We start from the raw sequence: 22193 nt of genomic DNA, 5'->3' as shown, positions 1-22193 counted from the left end.
CTCTCTCTCTCTCTCTCTCTCTCTCTCTCTCTCTCTCTCTCTCTCTCTCTCTCTCTCTCTCTCTCTCTCTCTGTAGCACCCACTGAGCTTTAGCTTGCCCTACCCACCTCCCATGGGATTTGGTGATGATGGTAAGGGGCTATCTCCCGCCCCCCCAACACCCACCCACGAATATAAGTAGTTGGGTCCACAGTACTTTCGCTTACGTACGACTATTCAATTGTAAATGTGTTTTGAGAGAGGCAGTTTCTTTATGTCAAACACGAAGTTTTCTAGAGGTGATCCTCTTTCGATAAAAAAATTAATTCGTTTGTGACTTTAAAGGTTGTTAATTTTCAGTTATCTCAACACGGCAAGATGTAGGATTTTCTCAAACTAGCTCATGTTTAAAACTTTTAAAATGTGCGAACATACATATATTGAATAGAGGTTAATAATAATAAAAATACAATAGTTCCTCCATTTTCGTTCTTGCGCGGAAAATTCTCCTCAGGAAAAAATAAAGAAGCTGCATCCGTATCGTAGAATTCGTTCCCACTATTTACTAAACGAAATGTATATACCTACATGTACTACGATCATTAATATAAATGATATGGAAAAGTCATAAGTATACCCAAACCCAGCTATACCATCTCAGTGCCCCACCTGTGTCCTATCTTTTCCTTGTGTTTCTGCAGAGCGCGCTCCGCAACATCTTTGTTAACAAATTGAACGTAAGCCTCCCCAGTACTGCGGCCCGTGTAGTCTGTCGGTAGTGATATCCCGTTCGGAAGAATCTCCAACCCTGACCCACACATAATCAAACATCGATATTGTAGCTTATAGGCACCCATTAGGAAAAAGAAGTTATGGTCAAGTTTATTAAAACCCTTATAAAAGAAGCAAAATTTTTAAGGACTCTAAAATTGCGCACATACGTACGCATTCTTTTTCTTTCTTCTTTCTCTTCGTGATTCTCCTTATACAGATAGAACATTAAATTGCCACGTCCGAAAACCAAAGTTAAGAATTAAGTTCGATCACCAAATCGCGCAATGAAAATATTTTTATTTCGTTTTCGTACAAATTATAAAAATCATAAATCTGCAACGCGTTTGTATAGCACAACTCAGATCTTAGTTAGCGAAATCTTAAATCTTAACTGAGGCTAATCGTCGATATCAGAACACAGAAACATCGCTCTTCAGATGGAATTTAAATTTCAACTTAATTTTTAATTTCGACATGTGCGTTTGAGCTATATTATCTCATTATTTTTAGTAGCTAATTTTAGAATAAGCATCTATTGTTAGAAAGCAATTGTAACAGTTTGCTAGAACTCATTGATGCAAGATAGTAATTTTAGTAATTTATGTTAAAGCCATCGAAAGTATCCGTCGCTGCGTTCCTGAGACAAATTGTTGACTTTTATTTATTTATTTTTATCTTATGAAAAGGGAAGTATAAAAATATAAAAAAGCTACATATATTTTGAAAAAGATGAATAGGTGTCTGTTTTCCAAGGATTAAATAAAATATCAATGACATTTGATATCAATTAAAAAGTATTGATACTGGGTATTTTCATTGTTACATGCTAAGTACCTGAGAAGAATTGTGCAATTTCCTCTTTCGAACAGCCAAACGGTAGGCCGCGCAATCTCACGCAACCATCGTCCATCGCGTTCTCCAAATTAAGACCGCTCCTCTTCACGACCCATTCCATTTCGCCACGTTTTGCTTTAAAAACTGAAACAGCAACAATGATATATAATTATAATAACGTAGAGACAATATATTCGAAGAAAAAGTTATCCTATTTATTCAATACATTTCACATATCAGTTTATTAATTATAAACTCATTTAAACTAATTTTATTGATAAGTATATGTTTTAACACACATTCCTATTATAGCAAATTTAGTCACTTGTATTACACTAAATTAATGCACACTAATAGCCGTTGTATATAAAATCAGAAAAGTTAGATGTAAAAGAACATCAATATCTTAAATATATATCCAATATTAATAATTTTGTGTGTGTGTGTGTGTGTGTGTGTGTGTGCGCGTGCGTGTGCGCGCGCGCGCGTTACTTAACAGAATATATATGTATCGTTTTGTTGTAAAAAATAATTATATTATACTAATAATAGATACTATATGTATGTACTAATATACATTAAAGTAACTTTAATGTATACTAATCCAGTGTAGTGCAATTGATCAAATGTCAAATCATTAAAAATATTAGTCGCATTCAAGCTGAAATACAATTAGTTCAATTCACAGGTAAGGATAAATCGTGTTCAATTATTCAGCAAGTAGACTGTTTCATTCAGGGCTACATTTAGATTTCAATTTGAGTGTCATCTAGGTATCACTTTATCCTTATTGTATACTGAATGTTACACAAAGATAATATGATACTTGGAAAGCATTTATAGGTGGAAATCTAAACGTACCCTTGAATCTTGAATGCATTCAATGTTTCAATAAGGGACATACCAAATACCTATTCAAAAAAGATAAATAAATTATATTGTAAGAAACACCAAATGTTAATGGCAGCATTCAATAGAAAGCAGCTTTGCAATTATTGTAAGATTCTCTAATATGGTGTATATATTTAAGTTTAATGAGGAGGTAAAGATAAACCCAATCATATTAAAGAATTTTACAATAATTGAAAACTACATTTTTTGTTAAACACAGGCATTATATATTAAAAAAACTTATATGTTAAAAGAACTTATATAGTAAATTAACCTTCAATATAACGATGGCCCATATGATCTCTATCTCTTTTGCAAGCCTTCTCAATATCTTCTGGAGTATCCATTTCTACATAAGCTTCGCCGCTAGGACGTCCCTCGCGAGATGTAGTCATGTGAACTCCATTCTTGCCATTTGAAATCGAACAATCGCCAAAGAATTTCATGATCTCATCCACAGTGGTGGACCATGGCAGTCCACGCACCTTAACAACAAATCCCTCTTCCTCATGATCTCCACTACCACTCGACATGATTCTAATCTAGTACAATCTCTCCTTATACGTAATATCTATAAACACAAAGATGAAATATTTTACGATCAATTTAGCACAATGAAGTTATTGTAACGATATAGCAAAATTATAATAGCAAATGTAGTTGGATGCACTAGTGTGCACTCAATGCACATTAAACTCATTATACACAAATTGACTATATATGTTTAATATAAATATGTAAATAGAACTGTAAAATTTTTAATTATTTTATTAATACTATTTGATAAAATATGTAACACATTTTAAATACACAGATTGCATTCAGTATTGCAGATTACTTACTAAACGTTCAGTAAATAAGCATTTTATTTTAATGCACTCAGATTAGTGATGACTTTAATACGCTACTGGACTTAAATATACTTGATATTAAACTTGGAGTATATAAAACTTAATTAAATTACTTAAATATCAGTGATTTCACAATTCTTCCAAATTAGATTCACATTATAGTATATTGAAATATATAACGCGCGTTTCACATTTATATTGAAATCTTGGAAACTGCGTTTTTGCAAAAAACATACACAGATGACAAACAATAACAGGAAAAAAAGAGGGGAGAAAAACAAAAAACCTAAGACACAAAGACAAGAGTCCGGCAAGTTCATGATCGTTTGGTTGATCGCGGCGTTTTACTTTTAATCAACTCCAAAACGAAAATACACGCGAAAGTCATGAAGAATTTAATTGACATCACACATTGGGTGTTACGACATCTGTTTTTTTTTAATCTTACACAATGAACTTTTTGTTAAATATATCAAATACGTACCAATTTTATTTAAGTTCTGAACATAAATACTACTTTGTTTACCAAAACAGACTTAATAGACGCATAGATATTTGATGAAACATCGCGGGAGAGTACCATTACGACTATCGGGAGAGGCATTCGACCAAATTCACGACACCGACTTACCGTCGTTAGGATGTTGAAATACCGCTGTTCCTGTTCTCAAGTACTAAGTCAGGCAATTAATTAAATAAATGTGCTCGAACCACAATATTATCTTTGAAGTTGTTTGCTGAATACTGCCTGAGAATACGGTACAAACAACTGATATAACAGACGTATCTACGTCCCAGAAACTCTCGCAAGTACCGACGAAACCAAAGATTCGTGAACAAAATGGCGGATGATGACGACGCGTTCGGCAGACGATCGATGCAAGCCGCGTTTCCAGAGTGCGTTCCAAAACTCGACTCAATCAACTACCGGAGTATCTTTATCCTTGTTCAACGTTCGGTGAAAAATAAGGATAAAATGATACTTGGTTTAACAGACTCGAGTTTTGGAACACGCAGCCTAAAAGCCCAAACTGTGTCATCGTGAATATCAACCAATCAAAATGCTTTTCTTCCGTGAAGTGGGAAGAAAAGAAGGATTATGATTTGTTGATTCTCTCTTATGTGTCATGCAAAAGTGTGTGCTGCGGCCATAAGGTCGCTTTAAACTGTTAACTTCCGGTTTCAACCTACGAATAGAATAGATCTTGACCTGTGTATATGTCGTTAGTTGTAATATGTACATCAGTTCAACAGTGCAGGAATAAAGAACAGACCTTCTGTTAGCATCTCGTCGGTGTTGTAACCGCACCGCCGTGATTTTTGCCAGATCGATCATGCACCGTCCGGCGATTTGAAAAAGAGAGAAAGGAACTTTAAGGAAGGGAGAAGAGAATAGAGTGCAAGAGAAACCGGACAATTTAGTGGACTGACGACGACGCAGCGAGTGGCTTGGGTTGTGTGGACGGAAATTCGTCTCTTTGGTGTAACAGCGTTTACAGGACAAGAAGAGCGAGTAGCATTGTGAGGAGGCGATCGCACACGCGAGTGTGGCGGCCGGCTGGCTGGCACGTTCTCGTCGTCGGCGTCGTCACCGTCGTCGTCATCGTCATCGTGATAATCACACAATCCGTCGTTTCCAGTCGTCTCGTTACGCGTCTAATTGAGCAAGGACACACACAGCGAACCTGAGCGGACCACGCGACCGAGCGAAACAGGCGAGCGTAGACGCAACGAACGGAGCGACGACGAGCCCGTCACGATGAGTTTTCTATTGTGAGTCTCCTCTTCTTCGCCTCCGCAACTTTCTCCTCCCCGACCGTCGCCGTGGAGTCGAGTCGAATTAAATTGCCGCCCTCCGATCGATATGTCCTCGTACTCCCTACAAGGACGAGACAGAATGAAATCACAGGAGCGATAATCCTGATCTTGTTCACCTCGTTTTGTGAGACAGCCGATGATTTATTTTTATTTTTCTTTAGAAAAGATTCCGCTTATAATCTCCGTTTCTTATTCTATTCCAGGATATCCTTGTTTTCTTTCTTTTCTAACAATCAAATTTATTGTTTTCTATGACGAATTCGACAAGGATGAGTTCAATTTTGTCATCTACTGGTCAGAATCAATTGAGAATAAAAATAGCATGCCTAGCGTGTGGGAGGCTCTTCCCTTAGTGCGTCTTCCCGTAGGACCCACCATGTTCCTCGAGCATCAGGATTATCGCTCGACGCGGCACGTAATCTATGAATCATCTGTTTCGATGGCCGCGCCTTTGCTCCTCGTCATCGAGAATGTCGCGATGTCGACGTTCTTGGAGCCACTTTGACATTTGCGATAAATAACGCTGTTGATTTATACGTGCGCGTGATCACGATCAGCTGAGCGTTACGATCCGGCAGGGTTCCTTTTTTTTTCTTTTTGAGCTATAACTTCTTTATGTTTTTTGTGTTTGTAAAGAAATATATATTTAGCCATTTTTGTCTAGAAAGAAAAAAACGATTGGCCAGAGAAAATGTACAGAGATATAGACAATGAGAAAGAAAAAGAGAGAAAAGGAGGAGGGAGATAATATTTGCACTTTTTTACCTGCCTTTTGTTATTTATTGTACAAGTATATAGGTTTTTAAAAAAAGAAAAGAGAAAAAAATTTGCTGAATGTAGAAAAATGTCATCCAATAAGAAGTTCAATGGAAAATTACTTTTGTATATATCTCTACGTTATTCTTTTATTTTAAAAGTAACACAAAAAATATGATTTTTTAATATTTTTTTACCCTAAATGAATTAGATAAAAATCACTCCATCGATCATCAAAAGTAACTTCACAGTCTGTCCATTAAATATTGTTCTTATAATTTTCAAAAAATCATAATACCTTCTATAAGAGTAACACATTTTGAATTGTTTCATTTTTATAACTAAAAAGAAATCTTCTGCAGATGACATTTAGAATTAATATAGTTTGAAAAAGAAATTGTTTTATTTTAAATTATTATTTTAACTCAAGAAGATATAAATTATCTATTGATGATATTTCAAATTGTTACTTTTAATGAATTATTTCGCATTTGTTATAATTTTGTAGGATATCAAAATCATCACAATCACATAATTATGATAAAGTTATGAAACAAAAATGAAAATTACACTTATTAAAAATAAAAAAGAGATTTATGGATCCAATACTATTATTCTTCGATTTATTGTAAAATAGAATCAATGTACGAACGATCATATTTATCATTGAAAGAGAAATATACATTTCATAACACAAAGTTTCGAATAAAACCGTTATATAATTACACAATAATTAAAAAATAAGGGCCCTAAACGGTCAGACTAGATCTTAAGTGCTGAAATAATTCTATACGAATTTATGTACTACATGTATGTAGTCTTTTTAAATTTTTTAAACTTTAACAAGCAATTTAATAATAAATTTATTTATAATTTTTCACCATATTAACATTTTTCTAATAAGATGCCTGATTGCGCATCAAATTATTAAAAATTGTTTCGATTTTATTTGTAATATTATTATAGTTTAATCGAATTGCGTTTCAAGATCGAAAATAATTTCGATGCAATTTAAAAAAAAAAGATTACATAATACATGTAGTATATAAATTCATACAAAATTACTTCAGCACTGAAGTTCTAGCTCGTTTAGCGCCTGTATCTCCTAAATATACATTTTATTTTCTTAAATAAAAAAATTCTTGAAACTGAAATAATTTATTACATTGGTTTCGAATACTGTGGCATTGTGTATTATAACATCGGGTAAAGATATTCTAAACATAAGAATATACATATATATTTATATGTTAATCTTATCTGAAGATGAAATAAGACGACAGTTTTCCTTTTAGGAGACAATCGAAACAAATATTTTATCTTTATTATTTCAGGAATATATCATAAAAGACTAAACGGAAAATTTATTTTTATTATTGTTTAAAAAATGCAATCTTTGATAAATTAGAAAGTAAAATTATTGAAAAAATTATAATAAATTAAAATAATACAATGAATTTAGAATTATATATTATACACTTTTATTTCTATTTTTTAATTAAACGCCTTAAAGTTTGCCATTTTTCAATCTTATCAATAGTACGAACAAGTGTTATTAATAAGCATCGATAGTTAACTGATTGCTATTGATTTATCTATAATGATAAATAGCTTATACATATATATGTTATCTATCTTCTTGTCTCATACATTAGATTTTTAAGTAAAGAAAGAATGTAATTAATTATTGAGATAATATATATATATATATATATATATCAAGCTAAAATACTAAAATAACAACTTCAAATCTTATAATAACAAATAGAAATCACAAATAATGATCTTCTAATGTCTGCCTTTTTTTCTTTCAAGTGGGAGTAGGTCTTCCAAGACTTTTAAACCAAAGAAGAACATCCCAGAGGGTACTCATCAATATGACTTGATGAAACATGCCGCTGCTACATTAGGCTCCGGTAATCTGCGATTGGCTGTAATGCTTCCTGAAGGAGAAGATTTGAATGAATGGGTCGCTGTTAATAGTAAATTGAAAAATTTATTTTTTATCTCCATTATTATTTTTATATCAACTAGCTCTAAATGTGTGTTTTTTTTTCCTTCAGCTGTTGATTTTTTCAATCAAATCAACATGTTATACGGCACCATCACAGAATTCTGTACGGAGGAGAGTTGTCCCATCATGTCAGCTGGACCGAAGTACGAATATCACTGGGCTGACGGTCACACGGTAAAAAAGCCTATCAAATGTTCAGCACCCAAATACATAGACTACTTAATGACTTGGGTGCAGGATCAATTGGACGATGAGACTCTATTTCCATCCAAAATCGGTGATTTAATTTTCTTCACGAACTTTCTCATCAATCATCATCCCGAACAGAAAACTAATCTTCGATTATTCTCTTTGCAGGAGTTCCTTTTCCCAAGAATTTTTTATCTATTGCAAAGACTATCCTGAAGCGGTTATTCAGAGTATATGCTCACATCTATCATCAACATTTTAGTGAAGTCGTGCAGCTCGGTGAAGAGGCACATTTAAATACGTCGTTCAAGCATTTCATATTCTTCGTTCAGGTATACAATCATATTTCGAAAAAATAGGTTAAAGAGACTAAATTGGTAACAAAATCAATGATCAATTTTATGATATAGTAATACGAGAGTGGTTTAAATATGAATAAGACTTTTTTATGGAAATACAAATCAACATTTGTAGACGTTTTTTACACTGAGTGACACGTTATTATACTTAGTGACAGATGGAGGTATGTGCTTACATTCTGTATAATTGTGACTTCATGACAATTGTTTCTATTATTGTTTCTATTATTAGTCATTGTGATGTTCAGATAAATATAATTAATATCAAACGCACTGCGCTTTCGATAACGCTATCTCTTCTCTGAACTGTGTACGCAATTTACGCAGAATTTTGACGGTTTTCATTTGCACTTGGTGCCATTTGTTCGGACATTATAATGACCACAAAAACAATTGTTACGAGACTACTACTATGTAAAGAGTGAGCAGACAACCACATCTATCACTTGGTGTAAACACGTCTATCAATATTGATTTGTATAATATTAAAACAAAAAAGATTTATTTATATTTAAACCATCCTTATATATATGTATTATACATATACATATACATACATGTATAGTTGTAATTAATTCTTTAATTTTATTCCTGATATTTAATGTATAATATCGCATTGTAGGAATTTAATTTGATCGAGAGAAGAGAATTGGCACCTCTGCAGGAGCTAATAGAGAAACTGACGGCGAAAGACGCGCGATGAGTCCGTCTATCGTCTATAAGCCACTCGTTCTCTCGAAACTTTTCCAAAGAATCTCAACCATGCTGTCTCTCTCTTCGCTAACCATATATAATTACATTATTTAAACTGATCTATTAATCGCTAACTCCACGATCTGCCTCTGTTTCGAAGAACTGGCGGCAAAAACATATCGCCGTTACGGAAACAAGCGACAAAATGCCTACAGTGGTCGCTCTGAAATCTCAGGGTGCGTTTCGTTTCTCGCATTGAACGCATAGAACAATTTGCGACTCGCCGTCTGTGGCGATAGCTTTTTGATGTTGGCCGTATCGATTCAGTTCGTGGTCGGGGCCATTTTATCAAGCATAGATAACAGTCAATGCGCTGCACATTCCGTCTCATTAATGCGTAATTGTATGCGCATCTAGTACCGCATCTGATACCGAGCATTTATTAATGCATTTATTAATTTCAATTTGCACAAAATAGGAACTCAGTTAGTAATAACCTCGAAAGTTAAATTTTTACTTGTTGACGCTTTATTGGATCGCACGAGACTGAACACTTTCTCACTGTACAATGTGTATATACTATCATTACCACCATAATGTGTATACTGCTTTTCTGTTCCGAAATCCAATACAGTAAAAACTTAAATTTCAGAACGATACAAGTCAGTCATTTCAGTAACAACAACGCTAGTAATTTTGGAACGTACTCGCTGTAGTAATTGATGCGCTCCTCATGCGCTAATGGTAGGGAGAATCTTGGGAATCCCATGTGCTACCAATGCACGCATTAGATGAAACGGAACGGTTATCTATGCAGTCTGCGCATCATGCGAGAAACGGAACGCACTCTCATTCTCTGATAGCGCATAGATATTCTGTATATTCACTACGTGCATACACACATACAAAAAGAGAGAGAAAAAACTTATCGAGTGGATAAGGATAATGAGACGGTAGTTATGAGACGACGCGTCCGATTTTGTGACTCTGTTTTCTCCAGACGTTCTCCAAACACGTTTCAATCGTAATTTATCAATTGCACTGCTGATACACGAAGGAGAGATCGATGTTTAAGTACAAAGTGCATATTTCAAGGAAAATATGAATTCGAAAATGCTAGATACACTCGTCTCTTTTTTTGCAAGCGAACAAGACTAACGCTCGTGAGTTTTTTGCAATTTTGTTATTATTATCTGCTGCTCTACTATCGAATGTAAAAATACTGTCGCTATTATATAAATGTAGAAATTACCGATGCTTCGTACGGCTATGTATGAATGCGACGGTATATCGTGAATTTCGTATAGTTATTTTTACTTTTAGAGATAGTTTTGTAAACAATTATTTTCTATCATTTCTCGGATTAGCATCTTGTATTTTTTATCGAGACACTACACATTGTTGGTATAGTAACATATTATATATACATAATATATAGTGCCGTTAAAAAGGAAAGAAGAGTAATGCGCAATGCTTCCGTATTACTATGTAACGACTACTTTAAGATATCGTCTTGTTAAGCGTTTATAGACTTATTTATACGACTAGGGTTTTTGTACGCGTTTTATCCTCTTAGAAAGTGATATTTCCTGCTTCAGATGCTTTTCAGATATCGATAGTCGTCTGACTATCGTCGACGTCGTCTTACTGCAATTTCTCGTATAATTCTCGCTAATTTTTAATTTCCGGTTTCTAGAAATTAACGTTATGAACATTATCGACAAAAAACTATCACGTCTTTGTTCCGTGATTGATGTAACATAATATTTCACTGACACACGTTTGTCTTCGTCTGTCCTTCGCCTAATTAAATTTATGTTGCATTAATGAGTGAAATATTTCTAGCAGCATTCTAATCGTCTACAAAGTTCGAATCTGCACAGATTTCAAATACTTTTTTTTTAGTCGGTACTTAATAGCGATATTTCGGGTTAAAAACGTGTCATAAATTGCAAGTGTCGAATATCTGTAATAATTGATCAACATCGCCGACAGTTATTTCGCCACTTACATAAGATGGCCCGATTCGTTATGAACATATTAAGCAATTCGTCGTTTCTTTCGACATGTTATGCGTGCGATAATAATAAAATTTTTAGGAAATTCCAAAGTGCTGAGAAAAGTTTTAAAAATGGAAACATATTTTTTTCATTGCAGTAGACGTTGAGAGTTCGATCGTGAACTTCTTATATACAAGGTCGAGTATGTATTTGAAATACTTTTGTTTGAAAAACGGTATTTGTAAGACAATTATATCTTGTATTTTGTATTTCAGCGGAGCACATAAAAATATTTTGCATTTTATATTTCATGGAGCTATATAAAAATATTTTGTAGTTTAGTATTAATAATGAAAGATTGAAAGTATTCTGTATTTTGTATTTTAAATACTAAGATTGACAATTACTGTTATTATTTAAATTACGAAATGCCACAAAATTTTCAACATTTTAATTTTAAAACCATAAACTCCGGTAATTAAGGGCGAATGAGAATACAGCGTTGTTGTTGGTACGCGCAGTGATAAAAAAGAAGTGTATTTCTTCAAATTACTATTTTATTTCATAGAAATAATAAATTTAGTATGTTTCACCTTGGAGACATCCTCAACTAATACAAATTTAATATTGCTTCTTTGTATGTATTGTTCGAGTCACATCAGATTTATAGATTTAATATTGTAAATTCTGTTGAATTTAAATTAGTAATTTTCTTTTAATTTTTGTTTTCAAATTCTTTCAATTTTAAGTATAAAATACATGATACTTTCATGTACATCGCTGAAATACAAAATATAAAATATACTTTTATTGCAAAAACTATAATTTATTAAATAAAAGTATTTCAAGTACATGCTCAGCCCTGCGTATATATGTATACGTATATACATATTGCATATATATATATATTGACGTATTTTATTATAACGACACAAGATAGTGATTAACGGCAGCGAAATAAGGTGATAACGTCGTAGAATGAAGACGGCGCGTATATACGATGAATGTAGACATAAATGATAATGATAGTAACGATAATATTGTATTCGGTACTTAAGAAAAGATAGTAAGACGCAATGAGAGCGAGAGCAGAAAAAAAATCGCATTTGCCTGCGTTCTTCAGAAATGGTTACAAATAGCACGTCTATTCGTGATTGCGATGGACGATAATCGCCTATTAGAAGATTACTTCATTCGTTCTCGATGACCCAATCGACTACAAATGACTATTTTTGGTCTTATACGCGTTTGTACGAGTACTAATGATTCTCTCGACGCCAATCTGCAACTGCTATCCATTCGTGATGTTTAGACGTTTACCTTAGCCTTAGCAATGATCCCGATTGGAGAACACGTGTCCTCTCTCCTTTTCTTCTTGAGCGACTTTTCGCGGCGCGAATGCCTCAAACGCGACACTATCCGACACGGTCGTGCGAAAAAAAAGATTATTCTACGAACATATTTAAAATTATTTTAAAGTATAATGCACAAAAGATTAAAAACATTAAAATTTTTCACCAAAAGAACTGAACTGATGAGGATAAGTTCTCCTCGAGGATTCGCAAGTTCTGCAACTTTTATAGATCTCTATTAGATGTATAAATAAAGTAAGTTTTCGAGGAAATTTTCAAATTCTTAGCTGAATATCTCGAGGGAGAAAAACGCTTGTCTCTTAAGATTCCTCATCTTCGGCTCTTCTAGCGTTAAAATTATGTATGCTGAGTGTTTATGTAATCTGTTAAGAGCGAAGGAACGAAAAGTGAAAATTTTAACGCAAGGTTATAGAGGCTGATTCGGTGGTCCTGATAATCCAGTCAGTCGAGTTGTGAATACGAATAATAAGTGATAACTCGATTGCGTAGGGCGGAGAGACCATATTTATGCTAGAAGTCCTGTTGAAATCATTTTTTTATGGAGAAGACGATCGTGTTGAGATGAGGTTGTATTCTCTTCATTCGGAACGGCCTTTTCGCGGAAAGTTCTCAGCGACCAACTGTTCGCTCGTTTGATAGTAACGCTAGTGATATATGTGCAATGTAAATAATATTTTTCACATATTAAACAGGGAAACCCCGGCGTCTTAATCACGACGCATGAACCGCGTCTGAAATGTTTATAGTCCTGAATATAATCTTATAATCTTTCTGTAATAAATATCGTTCCGATTGTATTTGCTTACTTGCTTCTCTCTCTCTTTCTTTCTCACACACACACACACACACACATCCTCCTCCCTCCCCTCTCTATTTATTATGAGAACAGTATAAATCATATATGTACTTACTAGTTATGAGAGAGGGAAAAACAAAGATTAATTTTTCTTTACATAATTTTATTTCTGTCAGTTTCTAGAAATTTATATAGGTCTTATTTTATTTTAAATAGTCAATTTTCTCCGAAATTATTGACGATACTAAAAATTTTTCAATTAAAAATAGAACGGCTTTGAGAGATATATATGGTTATTACTTTTTTTGTTATGAAGAGCCAAAAAAATATACAAAAATCACCCCTTTACTTTTTTAAATGGAATTATAAGATTTTTTCACTTAATACGTTTTCATAAGTATCCTACACAAAGAAATAAGGATATCGAAAAATCAATAGTCTAGATAATTATTAGTTCAAATTTTTTTTTAGATTGTGAGATATTTTATATTTCATGTCGTAATTTGTCAGAATAAAATATAAGATATATCCGAAGATCATGTCACTCGCGAGTCAACAGTTTTTAACGTTTTTAACGTTCAGTTTTTCATTGACTATGAAATCAAATGCAAATTATAATGATAGTAGGGGAGGCCGAGAGGCTAAATGTGGATTTACTCGAGCGTCGTGGGAACCTATTGGATTGTGAAAATTAGATGCTAAAAAGAAAAAAAGGTTATATGATGTATGCCGTTTCAGTGGTGGGGGGAGCGTGTACAATAGGCTTTCAAAAAAAAACAGTGACAATGAAATACTCGAGTGTGTCAGATATTAATAGTGTAAGCGACCCATGTGTTTCTGATAACGGATAAATATTAATCTGACGGTTTACGTGGTGGGGTTAGCTGTAGGAAGGGGTTAAAAAAAGGGGGAAAAAAAAATTCCTCGAGCGCGTCAGATTTTTGAAATGTACACTTTTCTACATGTAATTAACACACCATACCTTAATCTGACGCGCTCGAGTTTTCGAACGATCGATTTTTTTTATTTACTAATCCCCTGGACCCCCGGCTCTATATAGAGGTTTAATATTTGGGTACTTATTAGGGTGCAAGCTTTCCCCCTTTATGTTATTCTGACGCGCTCGAGTAAATCCAAAAATCCCCGCTTGGCCTCCCCTACTATGACATATACACATGAAATTATAATATATGAATAACGTATCAGTAGAACCACTGAAAATAAAGAATGCGAATCAACACGAGTCGATGTGAGTTATAGTTTGACGCTTCATTTTATAACGTTTGAAATCGTGGAAAATCACTTGAAATTGATTGCAATCGTTTGCTTATATTTATGTAACTCGCTTTGATTCGAGAGTAACATGCTCTTGGGATATATAGTAAATTATTTGATGATTTTTCAATATCTTTACTTTGGTATTCTTATATGCAGAATATATTTAGAGGGATCATGCTATCTGAAAAGAAGTTATATCTATATAATCCTATTTAAGAATCTGGAAGCGACCTTGACATCTTTTCGGTATCTTTACCTAGAAAAAAAAAACAATATGACCTTTAAACATTCAATGGAAAAGATGCTATACGTATAGTTTATTAGTAATTTTTATTTAGCCTTTCTATTATCACTGTAAGTTATTGTCTTTCTTTTTTCTTGTGTATGTAAAGTGTTTCGAAATTTATAAATAAAAATGAAACTGACTAATGGAATCCATAAACACATAACAAAACTTGAAGTCCGCAAAGTAATCTTTTCCGTGATATTTATTTTGTATTTTGCGAATTTTTTAATTTAAAAAATTATTAATACTTATATATATAAACACTTTGAAATATATTTATTCAACAATATATTGTATATGTATATATTCTATATATGTACATATATTGTGGAATATATATATGTATATATATATATATTCTACAGATAAATTAAAATATATTTTGTGAAAAAAAATTGAAATTTTTTTTGTGACGTTATTTACGCTTGTAAGTTACAGAAATTCATGAAAAAGTTGCTCATGCGAATATTCAATTTAATTATATCGTCGATTTTACAGATTTTAAATTGTTCTATAGGTGAGTTATTTTCAATTTATCATTTTCATATAAATAAATCATTTTCCATTTGTTTACAATTTTTATTAACATTTTTTATCATTAATTCATCAATTTTATAAATTTTGTAAAAACATCATATTCTCACTTATAATTATATAAAGTAACCTTGAAAATTCCAAAATGGAACTCGAATGGATTCTAGTTAAAAAATCTAGCTGTTGTGTAATGGTGCGATTTTGCAAGATATTTGAAAATAATTCATCAATGACATTGCATGATGACTGTAAAATATTTTAAGATCTTTGAAATCGATTTTTTGTATTTGTTTGTACGATTATAATGATTTAGATGATATTATATGATTGAAATATTCGCTTGAAAGTGATGCTTTTATAAATTTCTTATAAGTGTGTGTGAGATAATAACTTTATAAAAAAATCTCGAGTTTTTTGTGTGAAACATATATCTCATATTTTTATTTATAAAATAATACGTCAGTAAATTAAAAAAAAATTGCGATTTTTAAAGGTGCTCGCGGTTTAATGTGGAATGCCTCTAATAAAAGAATACTTCGTGCAATTCTTTTTTTAATAAAAATTAGTTTTTTCACTCGAAAATTAAAAGAAATATATTTAAATAAAATGGTCCTTGAAATGTGTTATACTAACATCTATTTTCCCCTTGTAATTGATGGTTTTCTCCAGAGTTTAGAATTCGTGAACCATTTTTTATTTCGTTCTTATTCCTATTCTCCAAATATTACGGTGTCTCGGTTGTCGAGGCAACGAAAATACATATCATGCTATTCATGCTACGTTCATAGAAAACAAAGTCCGATTCTGTAGTATGTAAACTTCCACCAGTTGTTTGTAAATAAAATAGTAATTATATAACGAATTATTTATAATTCAGTAACAATATAACGAGTGTATTTATTAGTTTTTTTTTCTGGAAAAAACTGTTTTGCTGAATTATTAAAAATGTATCTACATAAATGCAGATCTAAAAATAATTTTATTGGATAACTATCTAAGATCCACAAACTGATTCCTATAATGTAAAAACTTATTTATGCAGCATTGTTCATCATGCTTGAAAGTCAGACAGACTATAATATAGTTATTTTAATAATCCAATAAAATTATTTTTAGATCCGATTAAACCTATATTTTTAGACGCGTGAGTCTATCTAAATATTTATATTATAGAGAGAGTTAATTCAGTAAAATTATTTGTTCTTGTATATTATACCTTACGGTAATGATCTTGAATATTATTAATCGGGCGACTCGGTCACACGTCTCAGCGCTAAGGGCGATATACATATAGTATGAAATCAGTCTATATATTATTTGTTTATTTCGAAAAAGATTGTAAATAGTTGAATATATGCAGGGATAAAAAGTCACATAAGTGTGGATATATCACAAAAACTTGATAAAGAATAAATAAATTATAATAAATGTATATAAAATTTAAATCTGTAGAAAATATATATTCTAGAGAATGACAAAGAAGCAAAGTAGAACGTATACTCCAACACTTTGCTTGTCCCACTTATCGCTTCTTCAAACTCGTTTGTCGGCTGTCTCTTCATGCGTATCGGTGCGAACTGAGAATGAGAATCAGTTATAAATGGTCGTGGACTATGACGGATGTCATAGGGGATATTATTCGCTTAGTTTGGAACTAGTGAATCTAATCAAGACCATCTCGATAAGATTCTTCAGAGTGTAAGTTCCAGTTTTCCTCTGAAAATTCATGAGTAAAAATCAAATAAGAATTAAAATTAAATTATAAACTTATTTCATTTTTCTATTTATATTTATTAATTTACAAATTCTATTTATGTTATGCATATGTCGTCTGTTTTCCTGCACTAGAACTCTCTTTCTCTCGTTTTTAACAAATATCGAACATATAATATTTTACTTTAAATTCCAAAAGTGTACACTATTTTTCAGCCATCGAAAACAGACCTATAGATTCAAAGAAAATATTAGTTGTAAATACAGAAGTATTCTGTATTTAGCATATATTTATCGCATATAAAATTATAATACTTCAATTTTGCTTTAAATTTATATAAATTAATTTCCTTAAATTTTTAAATAAAAAAGATAGTTTAAATATTTATAAATAATAAAAAAGAAAAAGAGCTACGAGACAAAAAATTTGTTAAAATATACAATTGTAAATAAAAATTGTTATTTGGTTAAAATTACGTTTAATTAGAAAAACAAGAAATAGATAACAGACGTTTCGATCTCTATTAGGTCATTATTAATGTTACAAAGATCGCAAGTTGTTAACAAATGTTCGAAATTATAGAATTATAAAATTACGAAAACATAAAAAATATATTATATATATATATATATATATATGGGTGTGCAATCTCACTCGCATAGTTGAAGTTGTATTCATTTCGGCATACCAGCAAGAATTCATAAAACAATGTAATTTGTCTAGTTATAAATGTAGTTTTTTATAGATAATTTGTCTAGTTATAAATGTAGTTTGTGAAATCGTGTAATAATTGTTTCTTATAAAATTGTATCGATGAACAAATTATAAAATTGTCCGTTGTTAGAATAATGCGATGAGAGCCAAGTTTAAGATGTTACATTTTCATTGTTTTTAAATTTATTGAGCCTTTATTACAAACATATTTTAAATATTTTTGTTTATTGTTAAAAAAGATAGACTACATGTTATGACATAAAATCCTTTAATTACACAACGATTAGATTATGTGCTTTCTTTTATAGATATTATAATTATAAGATGCACAATGATTTATTGCTGTTATATAATTACATATAATATTATATATATACATTTATAAATAATATAATATGTATTATTAATATGAAAACTGAGATAATCAAGATTATTTCTAATGTTTTAACGTAAATAAAACACATAGCGCATTTCACTGGCAGAGCTAGTGCGCACTCAGTGCACATTAAAGTCGTTATACACTACTCTAATCTGATATTAAAGTAAGATATCTCAATTGATAAAATGTTTATTGTGTATTTTGTCAAATAACATAATAAAATATATTAAAAATTTTATGGTTTTAATCATTTTTTATTTTTATTAAACATATATTTCTATGTCGATTTGTGTACAAAGGCATTAAAATACACTGAGTGCGCGCACTAGCTCTGCCAGTGAAATGTGCTAACAGAAATCATAATTTCATAAAAACAGCCTATAATATCTTATGACAATCTAATAACATTGGCATTAAAATAAAATTTATATTCAACATTTGATATGCACATAACATATTTGTATTCTGATTAATTTTTTCTACAATGAACTTGATCATAGAATAAAGTTTTGTTATAATTTAAAAACTTTTTTTAGTACTTATTAAATATAATAAGTGCGATAATATAACACATACATATATCCAATCACTATCAGCACACAATATATAAAAAGACAATTAGATTTCGCTCGTTTTTTACAATGCAAAGTGTAAAGAAAAACAGTCTAAATCGAGCGGTAATAAGATTTTTTAATTAATAGATTTGTAGTTTCCAATATTACTAAGAAATATAAAACTGTTTTTCTTTATATTTTGCATTTAGAAAACCTTTTTTAAACATTTATTTAATATTTTTACATTAAATAAATATTAAAAAAATATTTTTTTAATATTGTGTGCTGATTTTGGATATGTGTGTACTGTTGTCCATTTTGGTTAATTTTTTATAACATACACACACGTGTTATATTATCGCATTGCGCTCATCATGTTCATGGAAAATCATAAAGTTTCAAATTACAAAATATTGGAGTAAAAAATGTTCACTACCTACTATTTATATGAAATGTCTACTTTATAGACTATATAAACTAAATGTTTTTTTAACAAAATTTGGCAGTTATACTATTTGATACAAAGTTTCAGCTTCAAGAACATTTAAGAATCTGTTTTTTGAATTGTGGTACAATGATTTTTAACTGAATAACTAAAAATTTGAGGAATATTTTAAAAAATCGATTTTATAAAGTAATCTTTCATATCAAAAAGTTAAAAATTTTCGTAAGTTTTGGGCATGTGATAGTCTACAAAATGAGAAGTAAATTATCAAATTCATAAAAACTCAAAAGACATAACGACGTATCGAAAGTGATTAAGCTTTTTAAAACGCTTTTTTAAATTTAAATTTTGTTTATTTTTAATAAAGCTACAGCAGTTTCAATTGCAAAGTTTATAGCGCTACGAATTTCTGTTTTAACTGTAAATAAATACATATACATATATAAAACAGCCGTAAATCATTTCCGATATATTTTTGCTGTTAATGAATTCGTTACTTAAATTTGATTTTTAGTTCACATTTTTAAGAAAAATGGTGCCAAAAGACGACTATTTGTATATGTTTATTATTTTATACATTGTATATATGTATATATATATATATCACAATCAAAATATAAAGAGAGTAAAAAAATGTATGTATTATATATTCACACTTAGTAAAAATATTAATTTTAATATAAACTATAGATACGTAATATTACTGCGGTAGTTTAGTAGAGTTTGTATTTCAAGATCAAAAAATTGTTCGCAATTTAAATTTATATTGTGATATAACTACATATGTAATATATGCAATAAATTTACGCGCAATTATACAAACAACCAAGATCCAACTAAATTTTCTCGTTAAAGCTTTATTTCTTATTGGAAATTATATTTGTTTGACACGTTTTGTCTGAATCAACGGAATTGACATAAAAGAATAACATCGCTTTACCTCTTGAAACGAAATAAAAATTTGTCATTATTGTTACCTGTCACATCGACGATGGAGCTTTTCCGCGCGCGCGCATCCGTCTATGATAATAATATAAAATACAATACTTTTTTAGTTGAGAAAAACTTTGAGGAATTAGATATTAAAGTGCACTATAATTGAAAAAAAAGGAATATAAGTAAATGTTTATATCGACAACAATATATATATATACATATCTATATATACTTAGCTTTGCTTGTGATACATAATACACCTTGCATATAGGAGTCACTTATATAACACTATATTAGTATTAATATTTTCGGTATATCTCTGATTTCTAATATATTCCTTGATAACAAGCTGTCGTCAAAATGACGTCTTTTGATGTCAAAATAACGATAAAATGACGTAGCTTATTACTAGCTGAATTGTAGATTCATTCATTCAGTAAAGCGAAGATTTAATACATAAAAAGTATTTACTTGTGACCAGAGCCTGCGTAATCCCAGTGTGCACATTTGCTACATTGAAAAAAATCTTAATTTTAAAGAAATATTTCTTTGTTCGTATTAAAAAAAATTATTTCTTTGAATCAATCAAACTTTCCTTGAAGATTTTTTTAAAGTAAAAAGATATCTTATAATTTTTTAAAGAAATTTTTAATAATGTTAATAATACTGAGCAAAGAAATATTTTTTTAAATTAAGATTTTTTTAGAAGTTTATTTAAATTTTTTGACGCATTCAACATAAATAAAGAGATGTTCATTAAAATAGACGTATTCAACATAAACAAAGATTTTGATTTAAATTGACGCATTCTTGTCTATATATACGTGTACTTTTATTTTTAAATCAGGTGTAAAAATGTATTCATTAACTAGTAAAAGCTTAAATTTCGTTACTTGTAAATACATTTGCTCATCAAATTAGTAAGTATGTGTATACATTGACTATTGCGAGTGCATACATTTACTAAATTAACGTTTTGACTGTGAAATGTACAAAACATATAGTACATATATATATTACAATATATAAGGAGATATTTTTAAATTAATATATTTTGAAAACAAAAAGTTACATATATTAAATTTAACCAAAATACATTTTAAATTTCTGTGATTAAAATATATGAAATAAAGTTTTCTTGTGTCATGAATATAAAATCGAAGAAGAAGAATTTTAACAACACATTTAAACTTTATTAATTTAGAATAATCCGCGTTTTTCAAAACAGTAAATATAAAATTGATCAAAATCGATTTAATTGAAATATAAATCGAAGAAAAAATTACTAGTTAATAACACCGGTATATTCGGTTAAAAAATAAGAAGTTGGATAATCTCATAAATAGAATACTCATGTTGTGTTTCGTTATCATTTTTAACAGTGAATATCATGAGGTGAGCGCTTTAGAACTTCGAGGAAGTGTCTATAAAGTATTGCATAAACATCCGCATGAGATTAACATAATATTGCATCCTTCATAAAACTAAAATTAGCTCTGTGTAATGAACAGTTTCTCTTAGTGACAATATTTCACGATATCTTACGTCAGTGTTAAATTAAGCAATTTCACAAGTTTATTTTCATTGACTTTCAGAAAAGTTTTGTGAACAAATGATGAAACGTTTGTATTTAGCGACAATCCTGTAATCGAACAAATTGATTTAGAAAAATGTATCTCTTTCAAAATCACGTGAATTGTATTTATATTTTTATCTTCAAAATTTTATGACATTTTAATATCCTTTTATTACTTTTTTTGCTCAATTATCAGAAAAGTCTGATAAAATTTCTCTTTTAATAATTAATATTAAAATTTAATAATTAATAATAACTATTGATCTTTTTTTTTTCTTTATTATTGGAACATTTTCTTAAAGATATTCCTATATCTTTAAGTTAAATTAAATTTTGTAATTACAGTCACGCGTTTCCTGTAATTAATTGCACAAGCGTGTTTTGACAGTCAACGAGACTTACGATAACATCGATGGATTAATTAGAAACAACCAAGTGGGATAAATCGCA

At 30.5% G+C, this 22193-nt stretch overlaps 2 protein-coding genes across 5 annotated transcripts in view; one reads left to right on the top strand and one right to left on the bottom strand.

Annotated features, from left to right (window-relative positions):
- The window catches only part of glo (heterogeneous nuclear ribonucleoprotein glorund), a 7278-nt gene extending 3113 nt beyond the window's left edge, over positions 1-4165 (bottom strand). For 2 of the 3 annotated variants that reach the window (XM_018546779.1, XM_018546781.1), the window contains exons 1-4: positions 3961-4165; positions 2753-3049; positions 1588-1731; positions 649-787 (exon numbers count right to left, since the gene is read on the bottom strand). In XM_018546779.1, coding sequence (XP_018402281.1) covers positions 649-787; positions 1588-1731; positions 2753-3011 — 542 coding nt within the window. In that variant the 5' untranslated portion in view covers positions 3012-3049; positions 3961-4165. Of the gene's footprint in view, positions 1-648; positions 788-1587; positions 1732-2752; positions 3050-3960 lie in introns of those variants that run through there. The other variant, XM_018546780.1, reaches the window with a different exon arrangement.
- A 393-nt stretch (positions 4166-4558) lies between these two features.
- Positions 4559-10352, top strand: mats (MOB kinase activator-like 1). Of its 2 annotated transcripts, XM_018546784.1 has the most exons (5): positions 4559-5102; positions 7719-7885; positions 7967-8194; positions 8275-8438; positions 9088-10352. In XM_018546784.1, exons 1-5 carry the CDS (start codon positions 5089-5091, stop codon positions 9166-9168), a joined length of 654 nt encoding a protein of 217 aa, XP_018402286.1. In that variant the 5' UTR covers positions 4559-5088; the 3' UTR covers positions 9169-10352. The 2 variants fall into 2 exon arrangements, with proteins under 2 accessions (XP_018402286.1, XP_018402285.1); XM_018546783.1 differs by having other exon boundaries at positions 7719-8194.
- Positions 10353-22193: the final 11841 nt, after the last annotated feature.

This window comes from Cyphomyrmex costatus, unplaced genomic scaffold (assembly GCF_001594065.2).
Source record: "Cyphomyrmex costatus isolate MS0001 unplaced genomic scaffold, Ccosl1.0 scaffold59, whole genome shotgun sequence".
Lineage (NCBI taxonomy): Eukaryota > Metazoa > Arthropoda > Insecta > Hymenoptera > Formicidae > Cyphomyrmex > Cyphomyrmex costatus.
This window is presented reverse-complemented; position numbering and strand designations above follow the sequence as displayed.

Bases quoted from the DNA above. Each gene is read 5' to 3' on its own strand.
- mats (XM_018546783.1), top strand. The intron at 8,195-8,274 runs GTGATTTAATTT...TTCTCTTTGCAG, and splicing joins TCTATTTCCATCCAAAATCG to GAGTTCCTTTTCCCAAGAAT. The intron at 8,439-9,087 runs GTATACAATCAT...ATCGCATTGTAG, and splicing joins ATTTCATATTCTTCGTTCAG to GAATTTAATTTGATCGAGAG.